Genomic DNA, 19974 nt, shown 5'->3' on the forward strand with positions numbered 1-19974 from the left:
ATAGATGGGGGGAGGCTGTTTCACGCAGAGGGGAGGTGAAAACTCTGCCTTGAAGGATGATTTGGGGTGCTGGGTGGGGTTTCGAGTTGTTTGGGAGACCTCTGTGGCCTGCCTTAGTGTTCTGCCAGCTGTTTGAGGTTCCATGTTGGAGGCCTTCCCATCTTCCTTTGTTTGGGGCTCAAGAACAGGACCGGCCTGGCAGTGAGAAGGCAGGGGCTTCCTCTTCTATCCCCCATCCAGAGAGAGAGGCAGGAAGGAGGTGGTTCTCCCCAATGTAGAGACAAAAAACCTGAGGCCTGGACTTTGATTAACACTAGAAAGGACCAGCCAAGGTCACCCAGATGGTTGGCAATGGAAGTCAGGAGTCCTACTCCTAGTTTTTCTCCCTCTCCGGGCTGCCAAGGGTGGGGGACCTCCCCTCACCTGAAAGAGGTGGCTACGCCACTCCAGCACCCAAAGCTCTGGGCTCTTTCCCAGCTGCCCTACCTAGCTTCTGAGCTTCTGCCACTGGAGCCCTAGCCCTGTGCTATTCTTGCCTGGGAGGAACAAAATACAAGTGGGTGCTGGACTTAGGCCTTTCGCTCCAGAGCGCCAGTAGGCCCTGCACACCCAGCAGCCACCAGCAGGAGGGCCCTGTCACTGTCTTTCAATGATTGTCCATCTCCCTGGACCCAGGAGCCTTGGGACACTGGCTGCTGTGCCTGTCCAACCTCCTCAGCTCTGCTCCCACTGGCCAGTGAGAAGGCCTTAAGGACCGCCTGAGCCCCAGCTACCTGCCTTTCTCTTGCCTTTCCCAGTCAGGGGAGCTCCACCTCCCCTAGCCCAGGGAAATGTCCCTGCTCCCCAAGTGTCCAGAGGAACGTCTGTTGCACTGCCCAAGGCCCAAGCTTTGATGACTCAGGGTGATTCCAGTGTGAGATGAAGCAGGTAATGATTAATCTTACAGCTAATGGATAATCCTGCTCCCCCATCCCACCCGGTCCCCAAGAGAGAGCATGCATCATTAGGTGGCCAGGGGTTAAACACAGCCATTAGGGAACCCACCACTCAGGCAGGAGTGAGGCCCTGTGGTTGAATCTGAGGCTGGTTGGAGGGAAGGAGGGCTCTTGCTTCCTCTTCTGGCTTTGCTCTGGGCCTGCTGGGCAGTAAGAGGAGTCTGGTAGATATGTGAGATCATAGTCATAGATATGGCTCCTCTTGCCATGTTCCAGGGCCTGGATTCTGAGGAGGTAGCCCTTTGGGCCTAACTGCTCATGCAGCAAGTCCCAGTGAAGCATGTCTCTCTCCCAGAACCCCAGCTTGGCCTTCCCCTTCCCCTCAGTCCTGTCCTGCCCCCATCCCTAGGACTCTCCATTTCTTTCCCCCTTTCACTGATAGCTTAGTTGTCTGAGGTGAGAAACAGGCAGTGTGATTTTGTAGCAAATGATTTTCATATCGGTGTGACTGGACAAAACATTAGACCTCTCTGGACTTTAGTTCCCTCTCTTACACAGTGAGGCCAAGAGCCGAGTGAGACTCCCAGTAAAGCACTTGACACTGACAGTCAAGTATTCCATAGACAGCTTGCTCTTTTCTCAGAGAACCAAGTTCAGACTTGGGACTTGGTTCTCCCCAGAAGACATGAACCTGAGGAGTGAATAATGTCTGCAGGGATGATGACATCTGTGTGTCTCGACCCAATGCTTAAGGCTTCACACCCACCACAGATATCCCAACCTGCTGTGCTCCCGGCTTCTGGGCCATTCCCACGGCCATATCTTTCTCTAGGCAACTCCCTACCAGAAACATCTCCCCCAGTCAATTTATCTGTAGAGTCTCCCTCAAGACCCTTCATCCAAGGAGCCTTCCCTGACCCCTTCATCTCCTGCTCTGAGCAAATGCAGTCCTCTGTCCACAGCAACCCCTGACTGCACCAGTGCTGCTTTGTGACAGCCCTTAATATGCCATGATATCACTCCTGATATTTAATAGTCACAAGGCAGGAGCATGGGAGCTCTGCAAGTCCCTACCCCTTCCTCAGTTTTTGTTTTGACATTTGTCAACCGAGGCAATTCCCTCAGAGGGTCTCTATGTCCAGCCACTATTTCCCTTTAGCTACTTCCCCAGGCCCCGGCAGTGCATACAACAGGTGCTCACTTGTTAACTAAAGCATGGGCACTTCTGTAAGGTCCCCTCCTACGACTTCAGCAGTGGGTCCACAGCCTGCCTGGCCAGGACCTGCAGGGACTGCTCACAGCAGCAGTGAAATGGAGGCTCAGAAGTTTCTGCAGAGAGGTTTGCGGCTGGCTTTTCCTTGTGTTCAACTGGGCTCCTGAGGTCAACTGAAAGATGGGCATTTGGCTCATTTATCAGGGTCCCAGTTCTTCCGACACCAAAAGAATGCAAGGACAAGATAGTCTGCTTCCCCTACCAAGAGTTCTGATTTTTGAGCAGGTGATCATCGTTGTTCGCACAGTCTGAGTCTCCCTTCCTATTGTCACCTACAGTGCTGGGACCTCTCATTCATACCTTTCCTGTTTTTCCTCCACCCTGCTCTGGGCCCCAGCAGGCTGAGCCAGAGCCACTACCTCAATGGGCTGTGGTTGGGTAGGTTTATGGGAGGTGTCAGCGGAAGCTCCCTCCCATCTGTGGCTTGGCAGTGTCCCTCTGCCAAAGGCCACCCTGCCTGACAGGATGCTCTCCCAAGAAAACTGCTCCTCCGGGCTGTAGTCATGTTTTCTTCTCTTACCCCTTCAGGCTGAAGGGTTCTCTTGTTCTACATAAACCTCACCCTCAACTTTGCAAATAGTTCTTATTAACCCTCCTCCAAATCTCCAGATTCCAGTGCTGCCTTTTTCCTGCTAGGAAGCTAACTGAGGTGGCCACTGTACAGTCCCTTTCTGTGGACCTGAGCTCTCACCTGATGTTCCAGTATTGCCAGTGTCATCCTCACCACAGGTACCTTTGCATACCCCACCATTTAGTGATCACTTACTATGTGCCAGGCGCTGTGCCAAGAGCTCTACCCACACTGTCTCAATCTAATACACTTTCTGGGAGTAATCGTTGTTACTGCCTTTTACAAGTGAGAATACAGATGCTGGGAGGAAGGAGACTTGCCAAGGGTCACCCAGCTTTGAAGCTGCAGGTCTGAGATTGAATCCAGGCTTTCTGACTGAAGTCTGTGAACATGGCCACCAGACCATGCAACTTTTTCCTTTCATGCTGGGAAAAGGAGTTGCATGTCTTTCTCTCCTGAAACTGGGGCAATGGGGCAACACAGGCAAGGTCAAGTCCAGAGACAAAAACACCTATCCTTCTTCCCTGGCTCCTTCCTTTTCTTTTTGGTGCTGGGGATCAAACCCAGGGCCTTGCACATGTGGCCAGGTGCTCCATCCCTGAGCTGTGCTCCCAGGCCACCTGTTTCTGTTTGTTTGTTTGCTTTTGGTATCAGGGATTAAACCCAGGAGCACTTAACCACTGACACACATCTCCAGCCCTTTTCTAAAAAAAAAAAATCTATTCTAATTAGGTATCTATGACAGCAGAATGCATTTTGATTCATTGTACACAATTGCAGCACAACTTTTTATTTCTCTGATTGTACCCAACGTAGCGTCACACCATATGTGTAGTCATACATGTACCTAGGGTAATGATATCCATCTCATTCCACCATCTTTCCTGCCCGCCTACCCCCTCCCTTCTCTCCCTCCCCTTTGCCAATCATAGTTTCACCATTTTTCCCATGCTTCCCCCGATTATGGATCAGCATTCACTTATCAGAGAGAACATCAGGCTTTGGTTTTTTGAGATTGACTTACTTCACTTAGCATGATGTTCTCCAACTCCATCCATTTACCTGCAAATGCCATAATTTTATTCTCTTTTAATGCTGAGTAATATTCCATTTTATATATATATATATATATATATATATATATATATATATATATATATATATCTCACAGTTTCTTTATCCATTCATTTATTGGAGAACATCTAGTTTGCTTCTACAGTTTAGCTATTGTGAATTGAGCTGCTATAAGCATTAATGTGGCTGTGTTCCCATTCCTTTTTTATATTTTGAGACAGGGTCTTTCCAAGTTTCTTAGGGACTTGTTAAGTTGCTGGGGCTCTTTTGAACTTGCAATCCTCCTGCTTCAGTCTTCTGTGCCACTGGGATTACAGGCACGAGCCACTGTGCCTTGCTCTACCTGTCCTTTTGAATGAGGCCATACAGAGCGCTCTATAATCATATAGCCCAGATACTGATTGTAGAGAAGAGCATGGAGTCAGGTTCTAGAGCCTCAACTGGGGAGGCCACTGTAAGTAGGGCAGAAGCAGGGTATCCCTCACAAATGGTCATTTGGACCCTGAGGGCTGGTGTGTCAGGACACCCCAGCAGTGACTGGAAGCGCTCATGGTAGCTCACTCCCAGTTCTAGCCAAGCCCTTGGATGCAGGCTGCTGTCTTAGGGCCTGTGGGCTGCGTGCACTGAGGTGGGATCCTGGGGAGCCCTGGGAGCTGCTTCCCACCCTTCCCCCAGTTCCTTATGGTACAGAAAATTGCTACTGGGCTAAATCCATGTGTGTCCCCATTTTGTCACAGACCCTATGGTGGTCCTGACCTTGTCTTATGACTCCTGTCCCAGTCCCCTGAAAACCAAGTGGGCAGGAAAAATCTGGGCAGCAAAAACAGCAGGACACCTTGGAACCCAATCTGCACTGCAGGGAGCTGACACTTGACACTTTGGATCCTCCAGTTCCTCACCTACCAAGTGGATGTGTAGAGTGGATCAAGGACTAGATGAGAGAAGGAAGCCCAGTGCAGAGCAGGCAGCCCCCAGAGCTTTCCCTCCCACTCACAGCAAGATGGAGTGAACATGGAGCCCCCTCAACTGGGGAGCTTTGGTGACAGGAGACTTGGGGGGTGATGTTAAAGGCCCCAGTGTTCTCGTTGTTGGTCAGCACTGTTTCCATTTGCTTATCAGGCACATTTATTGATCGCCCTGTTGAAGGATTCCTCTCAGTGTTTGGTAACCAGAGCTCTCGTTTGAGGCCACCCAGGTCCCACCATCAATTCATAAATCACTTTGCTGAAGGTGCAACGTGACTTTTGGACATTTTTCTTTTAAAAAAATCAATAACTCGTTAACAAGGGGCTGAGTAAAGGGGTAAGCGATGAAGCTGCCCACTACTCCCTACCATCAGGATGGGGCAGAAGTGGGACCTGCCAAGGTTGGGGGGCCCACTCAGGGCAGCAAGGCTCAATCAGTCTCCAGAAAATCTGTGTCCCCTCACCCCGACTCTGCCAAACCACAATCTGTTCAAGTCTTTCCTCTGCTTCAATTAACAGTTTAGCAAGCCCTGAGTTCTAGGGAGACCCCTACAGGCCTCTGGTCTGCTCCCAGGGAACCTCTGTCCGCTCGCCCATCCCTGCCTTACACCCACACTATAGTCCCATGACACACCTGTGGTCTCCCCAAGAGGAAGGTGGTCTCTCCAGGTTTGGGGACTTCAGATACCTTCATGTACCTGCACTGTCCTCCCTCAGCCAGCCTGAATAATTGTTGGTTCTTCTTCAAGACACAAAGAGCACAACCTCCAGAAAACCTTCCCTGAAAGCTCCCCCCACTGCCTCCACCCTCACCCCCACCCCAGGACATCAGATCCACAATCCCTGGGCCTCCCCTGGATCATGACCCACTATGGACTTCTCAGACAGGGTCTCTTTCCTTAGGGGACAGAGACCATACCTGAGAGTTGCTGTGTCTCTAGGACTCAGTATTTGGCTTGGCACAGGACTGGTACCAAGGGGGTACTTGTTGAATGAATGGGAACATCAAATTGGCATTTCTCCTCTCTGCTACTCTAGCCAGGGACAGTGATGCCTGCACCCCCTACCTTCCCTTCTCTAGAGTGCAAGCCTTCAGTGCCTCTCCCCCTACAAGGGTGTGAATAGTTGGTGTATGTGAACCTCATGATAGCAGCTAACAATTTAACAATTAGTGAGCCCTTAGACGGTGCAGATGCTACTCATGTTAGCCCTTGAAATCACAACCCAAGATAGTTACTACTATAGTTCCCACTTTAAAGACAAGAAAACTGAGAACCAGGAGGAAAAGAGATCAGCTTTAGAACCAGGCTTGTGTTCCCCATCACAGTGCTGTTCCATAATGAAGTGCTTGTGGGGAGCCTGGGATTGAATGGCGGACAGCCCTAGCACCCTACCTACAGAACGGGGCCCCAGGGTTGGCTCTGCAGCCAGGAGAACCAGTAGGTCTGGAGGGCTCCAATTACAGGAAACTTCTTATTCAGGCCAACTCAGCCTGGGATCCCTCTCTCTCAGATTCTCTGCTCAGTTTGGCCACCCTAGCCTGAACCCCCGTCTCTACCATAGAGCAGAGCCTCTGGCCCTAATCTCATTTGAGGCCATGAAATCGCATTTGCAGCGTATTAATGCAGCGTGGAGCTGGCCTGGCCCTGCCTGTCTCCTGGAAGAGAGAGGAGCCTGGAAAGCAATCTCGCAGGGAGGCATCTCCAGGAACACCCGCAGACAAAAAGCAATTATGCTTTAAAAGGAGGATTAAAATAATGTCTACCCCCTCCCACACACGTGCCCACCCGAGGGCCTCAGCTTCATTTGGTCCAGTGATGGTTCAGGGCTAGCTTCCTGCTGGGGTGAGGGATGGGGGTCCCCGTGACTTGGCCTTCATCTGCCCCAGCAAACCACCTCCTTCAAGTTCCCCCCCAAAGAAGCCATGTTTTCTCAAGCCTGAGTCCTGGCCTGGCTGTCCACCTCCCTAGAGCAGCCTCAATCCTGTGACTTTGACAAGCTGCCATTTACCTGCCCAGCCCCTTTGTTGAGCATTTGCTCTATTATTTAAATACAATTCAACACTCTTATCAGGGGAGGGCTGTTATTACTCCCACTTTAGAGATGAGAAAAGAAGGTGCAGAGAGGTAAGTTCCAGAGCTAGAAGGCGACAAAACAGAGAAACTAGAATTTTACACTGCTCTCTTCCCTGCCTTCCTGTCCTGACTCAAACATAGCTGGCCCTCCAAATCTGTGAGTTCCAAATCTGCTGATTTAAGGAACTCTGGATCAAACATATTTGGAAGCCAAGTAAGGCAGCCTGTGCTTGTAATCCCAGTGACTCAGGAGCCTGAGACAACAGGATTGCAAATTTGAGGCCAGTTTTAGCAATTTAACAAGTCCCGCAGCAACTTAGTGAGACCCTATCTCAAAATTTTAAAAAGGGCAAGGCTGGAGGGCTGGAAATGTGGCTCAGTAGCAAAGTGCCCCTGGGTTCAATTCCTAGTACCTATATATATATATACACACATATATATATATGTATATGCATATATATGTATATGTATGTATATGAATATGTATATATGTACTTGGGGAAAAATTTCTGTCTGAAGCTGGGGGTATAGCTCATTGGTACAGCACATGCTTAGCATGCATGAGGAGGCACTGGGTCTGATTCCCAGTATTGCAAAAAAAAAAAAAAAAAAAGAAAGAAAGAAAAAAAGTCATGCTTGTACTGAACATTTTTATAGACATTTTTTTCTTGTCATTATTCCCTAAAGAATACAGTACAACAACTATTTACATAACATTTACATTGTTCCAGGCATTATAAATAACCTAGAGATGATTTAAAGTATACAGGAGAGTTGAGCTTAGTGGTGTACACCTGTAATCCCAGACAGGGGAAGCTGAGGCAAGGGGATCACAATTCCAAAGTCAGCTTCAGTCACTTCATGAGACCCTGTCTCTAAATAAGTAAATAAATAAATAAAGTGTATGGGAGGATTGTGTAGGCTATATGCAAATACTGTACCATTTTACATAAGGGACTTGAGCACCCACTGACTTTGGTATCTGAGGGGGTCCTGGAACCAATCCCCCAGGGTCCAAGGGGCAACTGTACTAGCCACCCCCTCATCTGTGATTTTAGCCTCCACAGGGTGAGTCCAGCTGGGTCCCTTCTATATCCAAGCAACTACATGGTCTCACTGTGATGCTCTTGTCTTCTTGGGAGCTCTGAGAGGCCAGGTCTGGCACAGAGTCAGTGCCCAACAAACGTACTCCTGGAAGAATCCATAATAGCTCTCTGTAGTGGGGTAGGGATATGTGGCCATTTCTGTCTCCAAGGCTAAGCCCAGGGTGCTTTTGAGGCTGTCTGTATTCTGGAAGTTGTTAGGAAGTTGTCCCTCTCCTCCAAGAAGCCCTCCTGGACTGCAGTGAGGCTAGTATATTATCCAAGTCTCACAACCATGTCTCAAAGCACACCCCATTACCCACTTTCTACATATGAGAAAATAGAGGGTCAGAGAAGTAAAATGACAAGTGCAGAAAAGCCTAGTTCAAGGCAGAGCAGGAGCCTCAATTCAAGCTGGTCTAAAGTTTGGCCACTGTATCTTTTTTTTTTTCCTTTGAAATCTTTTTTTTTTTTATTGGTTGTTCACAACATTACAAAGCTCTTGACATATCTTATTTCATACATTAGAATCAAGTGGGTTATGAACTCCCATTTTTACCCCAAATACAGATTGCAGAATCACATCGGTTACACATCACATTTTTACATACTGCCATATTAGTGACTGTTGTATTCTGCTACCTTTCCTATCCTCTACTATCCCCCTCCCCTCCCCTCCCATCTTCTCTCTCTACCCCATCTACTGTAATTCATTTCCCTCCATGTTTGTTATCCCATTCCCCTCATAACCTCTTATATGTAATTTTGTATAACAATGAGGGTCTCCCTCCATTTCCATGTGATTTCCCTTTTTTCTCCCTTTCCCTCCCACCTCATGTCTCTGTTTAATGTTGAAATCTTTTTGACGAAAACTAAAATATGAAATTCTCAAACAAAAGATGAATGGAGACTCCATGGCCAATGAAACAGCAATAGGCTAGACTCCACTTAAATATGTGGCCACTGTATCTTTGTGGCTGTGAGTCACTGTCACGCCTCCAGTAGGGGCTAAGAGTTTGTTTCTGGGAGGCATTTATAGAAATCTTCTAGGTGCCAGCTATAGTGGGTGGGTGCTCTGGACCCTGAGCCACCGAAAGTATGTCTCTACCCCAGCCTTGCTCCCAGACCACCCAGTGCAATGAGAACTCATTGTGGGGGTCAGTGGACATGGAGTAACCTATTTCGGCTCGTCTTAGTGTGATTTGGGGGCCCAGAAGAAACCTGCTCCCGTGAACTGCTTCCTCATGCTCCTGTCCAGAAAGAGTCCAGAAAGTGTTCAGTGACTTATTCCAATGGCTTAAGGAACTGCTTGTAAGGAGTGAGTTTCCCTGGGAGGGATGCAGCAAGTCATTCCCTCCTGTGTGCTGGTTACAAGATCAAAAAGACCAAAACATGGGCGGAGACCTGGTTTCCAGCCCGGCCTTCCTGCTGGAATCAAGAAGACGCTTTGGGCAAGTCTTTTACCTCCTCTACTGGCTCAGTTCCTGTTCCAGCAAACAGCTTCCCTGTTCACCTCCCAGACTGAGGTGGGCTTTGTGGGCATTCAGTGAGTTCTGCCTTTGCCACCCTGGCTCAGAGAAACCTCCCCAATCAAGGCGATAACAGAGAACACAGAGCCCTCAGAGAGGCACTTACTGTCTATTTCCTTGGCGTCCCTACTAACTTCCCCCATCCCATGAAAATACGGTCTACTTCCTGCTTTCCCCCTACTTGTTTGTCCCCTGTACCCCTCCGTATTCCTGCCTCTACCCACTTGCCCACATTGTCCTCAGCACTAGAAACCCTCCATTCTGCTGGAATCCCACTGTCCTGAGGGCAGGGCTCAACGGTCTCCCTGACTTGTGTGGGGTGGGCTTTAATGTACCATGTCACTTCCCACCCATTTCCTCACCTGAGCCTCACTGCCTCCTTCTCAGGAGGTACAACTTGGCTCATTCATTGTAAAAATGAGGAATTTTCGGCCCTGGGAGGTGGGTGACTTGCTGAGTCTCAGTGCTCAGATGCAACTGGGAAATGAGGTTCTAAGCCAAAGCCTCCTGATTCCCAGGCAGGACTGGTTCCCTATAGCAGACTGTGTCCTTGATGACAACCCACCTTGTCCCAGTGGGCTTGAAATTCATTGTTCTCCACCTCCTCCCTTTCCTCCCCTGTCCAGCCTGGCAGCTCCCCAAGGGCAGGGCATACAGCAACCTAATCTACCACTTGGGAGAGTGAATAGGTGAATGAATGAAGAAAGGAAAGAGGCAGGAAGGCAGGGAGGTCCCCTTCTGCCAGGGGAGGATGAACCGTGGGGGCCCAGGGCAGGCTGTCAGATCCAGATGGGAAAGGGTATCCCACAGGTATCCTCCTCTATCCCAGGAGGGGGCTGCTCCCTGCTGGCCTCAGCTGCTCCTGACTCTGGGACTCTGCAGAACCAGCTTGGTCTGCTGGGCTGATCTCTAACAGGCCAACCTCAGCAGGGCTGTCAGTTTTCCTTCCCTGCTGCCCTCCCCCAACTGATGTCAGAGTTGTATTAAAGATGGGTTTCTCATGGAGTTTTAATCTCACCTCATACATCACAAATGCCATGTCCCTGACACCTCTTACTCATTTGGAGGACTGCGGTTGGGGGGGGGGGTTGTGTAGAGATGAAGCCAGGAGGGTCTCCAGGATGCGCGGGTCTGGGCGGGGGAGGATATGTACTGCCCATGTGTGTTCTTCAGTGTGTTGTTGGGAACCTATCTTTGTGAAGAGGAGGGTCTCTGCATGTCTAGGATGTGGCAGGTCTGTGTGTGCTCACATACATGTGTTGCATGTGTAAGCACCTGTGAGGGTGGCTGTGTTCCAGGGTTAGAGATATATCCATCTTCTAGGGATGTAAGAACCAGAAAAGGTCATCATAACTGGGTCCTCCTGCACTTCATTCCTCTTCCTTCACTGTGAAGGTGACTTCTGGAGATAAGATGCGCCCCCCCTACATTTCGGTCCCCTGGAACTCGCTCACTGGGGTTGGGCTCACTGGGAGGATAGAGGCTAGAGTCACTTCCTCTGCATCTCTCCCCACACCACCACACCAAGCACACATCTCTCTCCATCTCTGTCTCTCTGTCTGTCTCTGTCTGTCTCTGTCTGTCTCTCTCTCTCTCTCTCTCTCTCTCTCTCTCTCTCACACACACACACACACACACACACACACACACAAACAGTCCTCCAGGTGGAGCCAGTGTCAGCCGCCCCCCCCCCAAGAGGGAAGGAAAGCTGGGGGAGGGTGGGGGAGGGGGAGCAGGGCCATCTGGTGTGTTCCTTACAACAATCTGCTAAAGGAGCCACTTCCCAGACTAGCACCCAGGCTGGCCTGGTGTCTGGCCTAGAGACAGCGCATCTCACAAATTTGTGATGCCCTTCCCTGTCTGGGCAAGAAGGAGCAAACCTATTTTCTAGATGCAGAAACTGAGGAGGCCCAAACCCATCTGCCTTGCCTAACACACCTCCCAACTTGATCATTACTAGAGTGGCAAAGGCAAATATTCATTAAGTACTTCCTGCAAGGCAGGGCTAACTCTAACTCATTAAATCTTCCCAGTCATAGAGAACAATAGGAATTGCTGTCACCCATTGTACAGATGTGGATGTGAGGGAGTTGCTACTTGCATATGGTAAAACACCTACTAAATAAACTGGCTTGAGCAACGGTATAAATAAGAGACTTCTTTAAGTCCCCTCTAGGATACACACCCAGGACTCCTGGGGTCTCTGGAGGACCCCCTTGGCAGAAAAGTGTTTACTGCACCCAGAGGAGGAAGAGGAGCCAGCAGGAGGCCAGCAGGGTAATGTGGAGCATTTGGCCCCTGACCTCTCCTCCTGAGGTTGGGGTGATTGGAAGTGCCCACGCTCCCCAGGGCTAGTATTGGCCTGCTCTGCTCCTTCTGCCAGCCTCAGTCAACCTTCCACCACAGTGACAGGTCTGCACCCCTCCCTGCGTGGGTGACAGTGCTCTCTGAGAACGCCTTGACAGTGTCTTTGTTCCTCTGAAATAAAAGAAAATCGAGCTACAAAGGGAAACCTCAGGTAGCTTTTAACGGGCTCAGCTGCCTGGGGCAGAGTGTGTTCAAGCTGGAGGCAGTTGTCGCAGGAGCAGAAGGGGGAGCCGCCTGCAGCCCCCAGCAGCCCCCTTCTCAGGGGGGAGCCCCCACAATCACGTTCACTCAAGGAAAAGGCTCTTTCAAAGAGTGGCAAAGGAGAAAATCAATGAAAATTGATAGAGAAATGTAAAGCAGCTGTCTGCTGTGTGTATGTGTGTGTGTGTATGTGTGTGTGTGTGTGTGTGTACACGTGCCCGCGAGTGCAACATGCTCATGCACACGCATGTGCCTGCTTGTGAGGGCACAGCCTGAGCAGAAACATGCACCCTGGACCCTGGATGAATGCTGACCTGCTTAGGGCTCAAGACCAAGGAAGGTGGGGGCTGGGAGTTGATGCCTGGCACATGCCAGTGGAGGGGTCCTGGTGGCTGGGGGGAGGGGCGGCAGCCGAGTCTCTAACTCGAGTTAAGAGAGAGATTAATATATTCAATCTGCTCCAGGGTAATTGAGGGAACAATTGGAGTGTTTTTCTAAAGCCTATAAAACTGCCTCATTTGCAAGGAGGGGCCGCTGGGCTGCAGGTCCTCATATTTAATGGAGGCAGGAAGAGCAGAGGAGGGGCGGCTTTGGGGTCCCAGCATGAGGGACTGGGGGGGGGGGTGGGCATCAGCCCGAGAGGGGACTGGCAGTCCTGGTCCGAGCGGCTTTCACCTTCTTCAGTTCCTCAGTTCCTGCCACTTTGTTGGTTAGCTGCCCAAGCAGTGTTTGGGGAGCCTGTTTCCCCACCTGTGAAATGGGCCTGGAGCAGCTGAAGGGAGGCTGCTCAAGACCCGGGAAGCCAGCCCACAAAAGGGCTGGCACCGGGGTGAAGGAGCACGAACAAAGAGGTGCCCGTCTCCCCAAGCCAAGCCAGTCCCCTGGGATTCAACGGGCAGTAAAGAGTAAAGTTAATGAAATCCGCATTGTGCGCCCCTCCTGGCTTGAACCATTTTAGTCTCCAGGGCAATAGAAATAGCGTAGGCAATAGCGAGCAATAAAAGACATAATGAATTTAAAAGCAGAGCAGAGACTGGAGAGTGAGGACTCTGCAGTGCTTTGGCCGGGAGGCAAGGCGGGAGGGTGCCTGGGGCGGGGAAAGTGCTGGCCTTGAGCTCCCGCCAGAATCCGGACAGGGACCGACAGGCAGGATGGGGGATGGGGACAGGAAGGAACAAAGGGAGGACATCCGACACCGAGGTGTAGGGACCCAGGGCTGAGGGGACTCGAGGCAAGCCACTAACAGCTCCGTGGCTGTTCTCCGTTCCCCTCCATTTCTCCTTAATGAAAGTACCCCAGCCTGTGGACGCCAAATCCACAATCAGAATTCACAGGCTTAGAGCCAGGTGCTTGGCATTTGGTGATTGCTTTATTAGCTTTTTCTTCTTTCATTTTTCCCCTCCGGGGGCGGGGGAAAGGTGTTTTAAATGGAAAGAGTAAAAAGAAAGAAAGAAAAAAAACCCTTGAAAGTGCCATTTAAAACGCTCTTGGAAAACCCAATTGCTTCCATGAAACAAAACTGCAATTGTTTGAAAGAGGTAACTGCTGGGGGAGGGAGCCCACCACGCCCTCACCCTCCTCCTCCCTCTGAGCCTGGAATCTAGAGCTCCCAGCCATGTGGGAGGAAGCTTGGGGCCTCCAAGGTTCAACACTGATTGAGCCGCTAGGAAGGCTCCCAGAGCTAAGAGCAGGGAATTTTTAAATTCATGTTTTCAGATATTTTATCCCTGGGAATTTCCAGTCCAAAGTTTCCCTCTTAAACAGCTCTGCCCCAGGGAAGTAGTCCTTGAACCTTCAGAGATCTTAGGAGAGGGGAGTGAGGTTTCTGGAGGGTCAGCCCAATGGTTCCAAGCTCAAAGCTGCTGTGGCCTCCCCAGGTCCTCCCACAGAGGTCATTTGCCCTCCCAGGAGTTCAGCAGAGTCACCTCTGATGGCCCCTTGATCAAGCCTCCCCTGCATCTTCCTGCTGCTTCCTGAGGCTCAAGCACCCACTCTGCCCAGTGCAGGCCACCTCCTTGTGGTCTGATAGCTTCCCCTTACCATTGGACAAGGAGGGGCAGGGTACTGGGGTGGCCAGATAGTCTCAAAGCTGCCAAGAGATGACAGTGGGCAGTGTCAGGGAGTGGGCTGTGTGGAGGGTTGGGGTGGAAGCTCCACCCACTCAGGAAGCACCATGTGCCTATGGCTGGCAGGGAACCTGGAGTGGTTGCCCTTCCATGCTGAGAACCCTTGGTAGCCCCTGCTAGCCAACACCCAGTACCCTCTGGTGGGTCAGGGGTCCTAGGAGTGATCTTCATCCTCGCATATGATTGTTTCACACTGAAAATATTTAAGGGGATAGTCCTTCTTAGCCCTACATTCCTGTGGTTATTTAGGGCCCAGTAACCTGTGGGGCTGAAAAACAAAGTGATTCTGCTTTAGTCAGTCCTTGAAGTAGGCCCTGGTCACCCACTGAACCCTGCCTCTGTTCCCTACTTATCCTTAAGCATCCTAATCATGGCTTTCCCAAATGCCTGCGCTTCATGCCTCCCTCTACCCCCACTCCACTGCCCAGCACCATGACCATCATCAGTTCTGGCTGAAAAAATGGCAAACACTATGCAAATCAGAGAACAACTTTTGAGCCTACAATACAGTCCTAAATCAAATAGAGTCAACTGTTGAGATGCCTAGTGCAGACAGGACTGAGAGTAGCCTGAAAGGGATGAAACCAATTCTGGGAAAGCTTCCTGGAGGAGGTGGCCTTGAATTTAGATTTTTGTATCTGGAGCCCAGAAATCCATTCCTAGACTTGACCTGAATATTGCTGAGGTTGGGCTACATCCCAAGAATGGAATCTTCTCCTGTCATCTCTAGCCTTCCTGCTTGAGGCCTCTCCTCCTGTTGTCCCTGCCCTCCCAATTCCGGCTCCATTTCTCTTCAACTGAGAACCAAACAGAGCCGAGCGAAATCTTCCCCTCCTGGGCTTCCTTGTCCTTATCCACAAATTGGGGAATGCAGGGAAGAGTGTGTGGTTTTGTGGGCCCCTGTGGTTCCAGGTCACATCCACTTCCCTAGGGAGGTGGCACAGGTCCAAAGGACAACATGGGTCCCACTGAGTCTGGTCTTGATGCCGCCTTTCCAACTGTGTCTGAGCCTTCAAGAGGCAACGCCAGAAAGATGCCTGTCTTCCTCCCTCTCAATGGCTGGGCTGGACCGAGTTCGCCTGACTAAAAGCACAGCCTTCTATTCTCAAAGGACCCTCCATTGTCTGTTCCCTGAGCTTCTGTGCTGTTGTTAGGCCTGTGATTGCTGACCCCCTGGAGGGGGCGATTTCCCTCTCCCTCGAAAACCATTTTCTTGTCTTGGTAGAAGCAGACATCTGACACTTTAAGAGGGAGTGTGGCACAGAGATGATGGCTTTAAATAACAGAAATGAGAGCTGCTGAGTCTGTCACAGCCATCGGACCAGCCCCTTCCCCCAGCAGCCCCACCCTCCCTCACCGCGCATTTCAAATAGCAGCCTGGCCTGTGGCTCAAGGCTGGGTGTGACCAAGCCATGCTGGGACCTGGTGAATAGGGATCAGCCTGTCCCAGAGCTCAGAGTCTCCTAAAAGCCTAGTCCTGTGATAGACCATAGGACCGAAGGGCCAGGGCCCAGGCTGTGAAGTCAGGGAGTTTACAATCTGAGGGAACAGAATGTTCCCTAGGAATCCAGGTGACACCCATCCGATTTTACAAGCTCAGCACACAGCACAGAGCTGGGGGTACAGCGAGGAGTCAAAAGCATGAATGAAGGGACAGAGCCAGAGTGTGCTGTGTTAACAGCCTGGAGCCCTGGACAAGAGAGGTTGGTCCCTGGGTCCCTGGTTTGCACTTCCTGCTCACTCTGCCAAAGCCACAGTCCCCTCCTGTCTTTCTATACACACCCTCCAGTGGCTTCCCATTGCCCTCCAAATTGACAAATTCCACCTCTGCTCTTCTGCCACTACCCTCCATTTGCTTCAGTTTAGCCCATCCACCAGCCCTCTTCCAGCCAGACTTGGTCCATTACCCAGGCTCTGCTCAGCACCACACCAGGGCAGTGGGGGAGAGAGGTGCTGCAGGAGAGCCCCCACACTTTAAGGACCCACCTAGCTTTGGGTTCAATATATCACTGTGTCCTAAGGTCTCGGGAATGTTGTTGGCATTAAATGGAATCAAGTAACCTTGAGCCTTGGTACCTCGCCCTGTGAAATGGGCTACCATTTACTCTACTGGTTTCTCAGTGCTGGCTGTGAGGCCTTCCAGACATGCTGCCTGTCTGTGGAAGTGGGAAACCCTCCTGTTAAGGACTAGATACCCTCACCTGGGCCTGAGGCTGCCAGGGTCCTGGTTCAGGGCTGAGCCTCTCCTGGTCACAGTGGGAGCTGGAGGAACTTGAAGGTGGGTACACAGAGGAGATTAAAATGAGTGTTTCCCTGCGAGGTCTCAGGGAACACTAAGAGTGGCAAAAGAATCCCCACTCTGCTGAGTCCCTGCTTTGTGTGGCCTTGGTTCCATCTATTTTTTTTTTTTTTTTTTTTGGTCTGTCCCTTTAAGCTGATCACCAGAACTGAAGGAGGCAGCCTTGGGGGGCTTTGATGCTCTGCCCAATGATCTGGGACCCAGAAAGCACCCACCTGCAGCCTGGGAAGTCTGGGCTCTGGATTTGATGCCATGGGTTCTGGTTGTCTGTGTGCCGGAGGACAGTTGGAAGCAGGAGGCTGAGGGGCCCGGTGCACATGGAAGGCCACGCTGTAGGCCAGTCCCCCACAGTGGCGGACGGTGGGGTCCTCACTGGCCCGGAGCAGAGGCAGGTTGCCACGGTAGCGGTACAGGTCCTCGTGCTCCCTCGCCTCCAGGTTCATGCGGGGTTGGTCTGGCCGTGGGTAGATGGGGAAGATGGCCTGGCCCACCCGCTGGACTGCCTGTCCTGAGGCCCCCTCCAGCCGCAGCGCCTCCACACGCAGCCGCGCATCATGTTGCCCATCATTCTTGCAAAACCCTGGGTGGGAAATATGGGATTTGACTGTGGTCTCTAGGGTCTCTTTGTACAGTGGGTGAGGAGGACAAGCAGGGACCCAGGACAGCCTGGGCTGGCTAGCTGTTGAGTCAAAGCCCATTAGGCTTGGTGAAGTTTTCCCAGGGGGTGAGCCCCCTCTCAGGTCCCCACCTGTAGCTCCTCCCTTTACCCATGCTAGGTACCTGGGCCCTAGAGGGAGGAAGGGAGGGCTCTTAGCCTATGGGGCCATCATGGGCCCTGAAACCATCTTGCCCCAAGGAAGAGTTCAACCTGTCCCCAATTCTGGTCACCTAAAGTCTGGGCCTTGGTTTTCTCCTTCCCTCATGTCTCTCTTCCACTGAGAAGCTGTCCTGGGTGGCCTCACAACCTAGGCATGGATCTTTTTCTCCCTTTCGCTTTTTTAGTCATTCTCTAAGATTCCTGCCTCTCTTTACCTGGTCTGGAAGCTTCTAGAAGGCAAGATCTGGGTCTCCTTATCCCTGTTCATCTCCCATACCCACAGTTAAGTGATGCTCAGTGTCTGGTTCTAGGGTTACTCTCTGTAATGTTCACTACCCAGGACCGGATCCAAACCTACCTTGGGCTAGTGCTTTTAAATTCACACCTGCCCCTCCTTTTCCCCCTCACCTTACCCTATAGGAATAATACCAGCATCCTGAGTCACACTGAAGGAGACAGGGCCTCACAGAGGGCCAGTATCCTCAAGGTCACATGGGCCAAGCTTTGTAGTTTAGTCTGGGGATCTGCACACCCCTCCCAACTCCTGAGCTTTCCTAGGGTCTCTGGAAGGGGCTGGGGGAGAAGCCCAGGGACCTGCTCTGCCTCCCACTCCCCCTCCCACTCCCACATTGTACCTTTGGGCAAAGTAAAGATAAATTTGTTCCTGGGGAGAATGAGGCTTTGGCCAGGATCCTGCTGCTCAATGACATCAGTGACAGCAGAGCAGGCTTGGAGGGGGTCCCCATCATTCACCTGCAACTGTACCCCATCTCCAGAGCCTGCCAGCAGTGGGTTCTCAGCTGATAGCTGCAGGGCATATCTGCCTTTCTCGTTAAATCCCACACTCAAGACCTCGAACTCCAGGTCCAGTGTCTTTTCTTCAGCCTTCAGCCTCTGGCTTATCAAGGATGCAGGGAGCCAGGGTTCAGGCCCACTAAAAGCCATGGTCATGTTCAGGGCCTGACCCCAGGCTAAGCACTGCACTCCTGCCCATAGTCCCAGCCTGTGTCCAGTCTGAAAGCCTACAGGCTGGGTGTTCAGGGACACACCCACTTCTCTCCGTTTGTTTGAGAAACCAGGTAACAAGCTAGGAAGATGGGGCCTGACCTGGGGAACCAAGGCAGCCATTAATCTCTTTTAGCATTTGTTCCTTCGACAAATATTTATTGAGCATATACTCTGTGTGAGGCCCTATTTTAAGCATTTGAAATATAGCAGTGAACCAAACATTCCTGCCCTCCTGAAGCTTGTCTTCTAGTGAAACAGGAAAGGGAAGAAGACAAAAATGAATATGATATATAGAAAATAAGTAAATTATAATGTAAGCTAGAAGATAATAAGTTCTATGTGAAAAAAAATAGAGCAGGGCCAGAGTTGAGAGGTACATGGATATATGGTATTCAGAATTTTCCATTTCTGGGAGAGCCTGTCTATTCACCCCCAAAGATTCTTAACTCAGTTGTGAACAGTGCGATAAGGGAAGGGAGATGTTGTCTGTTCCCTGGGAGTACGCCCTTAGCACCTGATTCTGAAATCAGTTCACCCACTTAATCAAAACACACAATATGGGGCACAGTTTCACTTTACAAAGAGCTCTGAGCCTCTCACACTGAAGAGTAGTCAAGCTGAAATCCATCGTTCCTGATCCTGGGTCTTGCTAATACCCAATGGAAGTCAGAAGATTCTGGAGACCTCTCAATAAGAACCACATCCACTACCATTACCACCACCACCATCACCACCTCCACCAACCACATCATGAACACCACCACTATCTCCATCACTACCACCACCACCATCAGTACCACCACCACCACTACCACCACCACTATCACCACCATCACCACCATCAATATCATTATCATTAATGATGTTTTTCATTGAGCAGCTGCTAGATATCAGGCACTCTGCATAGCTCTCTGAGATAGATACAATTATTTGTTGTTTTGTTCTACATTTTTTTTCAATTGTAGCTGGACACAATTCCTTTATTTTATTTATTTATTTATATTTATACGGTGCTAAGGATCAAACCCAGAGCCTCACACATGTTAGGCAAACATTCCACCACTACAACCCCAGATCCTATTTCCTGTTTTACAGATGAAGAATTTGAGGCTGAGACAACGTTAAGAAATTCATCTCAGGGCTGGGATTGTGGCTCAGTGGAGAGTGCTTGCCTAGCATGTGTGAGGCACTGGGTTCAATTCTCAGCACCACATTAAAATAAAAAAGTTTTTTAAAAAATTTCTTAGTTGTAGATAGACACAATATATTTGTTTGTTTGTTTGTTTACTTTTGTGGTACTGGGGATTTAACCCAGGGCCTTGTGCATGCGAGGCAAGCACTCTGCCACCTGAGCTATAATCTCCCCAGCCAAATATCTTTATTTTTATTTATTTATTTTTATGTGGTGCTGAGGATCGAACCCAGGGCCTCACACATGCGAGGTGAACACTCTACCACTGAGTTACAACCCCGGCCCAAATAAAGTTATTTTTTTAAAAAAGAAATTCATCTCAGATCATGTGGACGATAAGCAAGAGTAGAGAACTGAACCTAAGCCTCTCTATATATACTCTTTCCTACTGAACATGTCCTGGGACTGGCTTAAAGATTCAAACGAATTCTATTAAGAAATTTTGAATTCTAAAACTGCA

General features: G+C 50.3%; 1 protein-coding gene across 1 annotated transcript in view; it reads right to left on the reverse strand.

The window, feature by feature from the left end:
* Window positions 1-18259, reverse strand: part of CCDC33 (coiled-coil domain containing 33) — a gene marked incomplete at its 5' end in the record, with an annotated part of 113439 nt that extends 95180 nt beyond the window's left edge. The window contains 2 exons of the mRNA XM_081292854.1: window positions 16713-17077; window positions 17950-18259. Of these exons, the coding sequence (XP_081148980.1) occupies window positions 16713-17077; window positions 17950-18259 (675 nt within the window). The remainder of the gene's footprint in view (window positions 1-16712; window positions 17078-17949) is intronic.
* Between the last annotated feature and the right edge of the window lie 1715 nt (window positions 18260-19974).

This window comes from Spermophilus citellus (assembly GCF_964194105.1).
Source record: "Spermophilus citellus genome assembly, chromosome: 4".
Classification (NCBI taxonomy): Eukaryota; Metazoa; Chordata; class Mammalia; order Rodentia; family Sciuridae; genus Spermophilus; species Spermophilus citellus.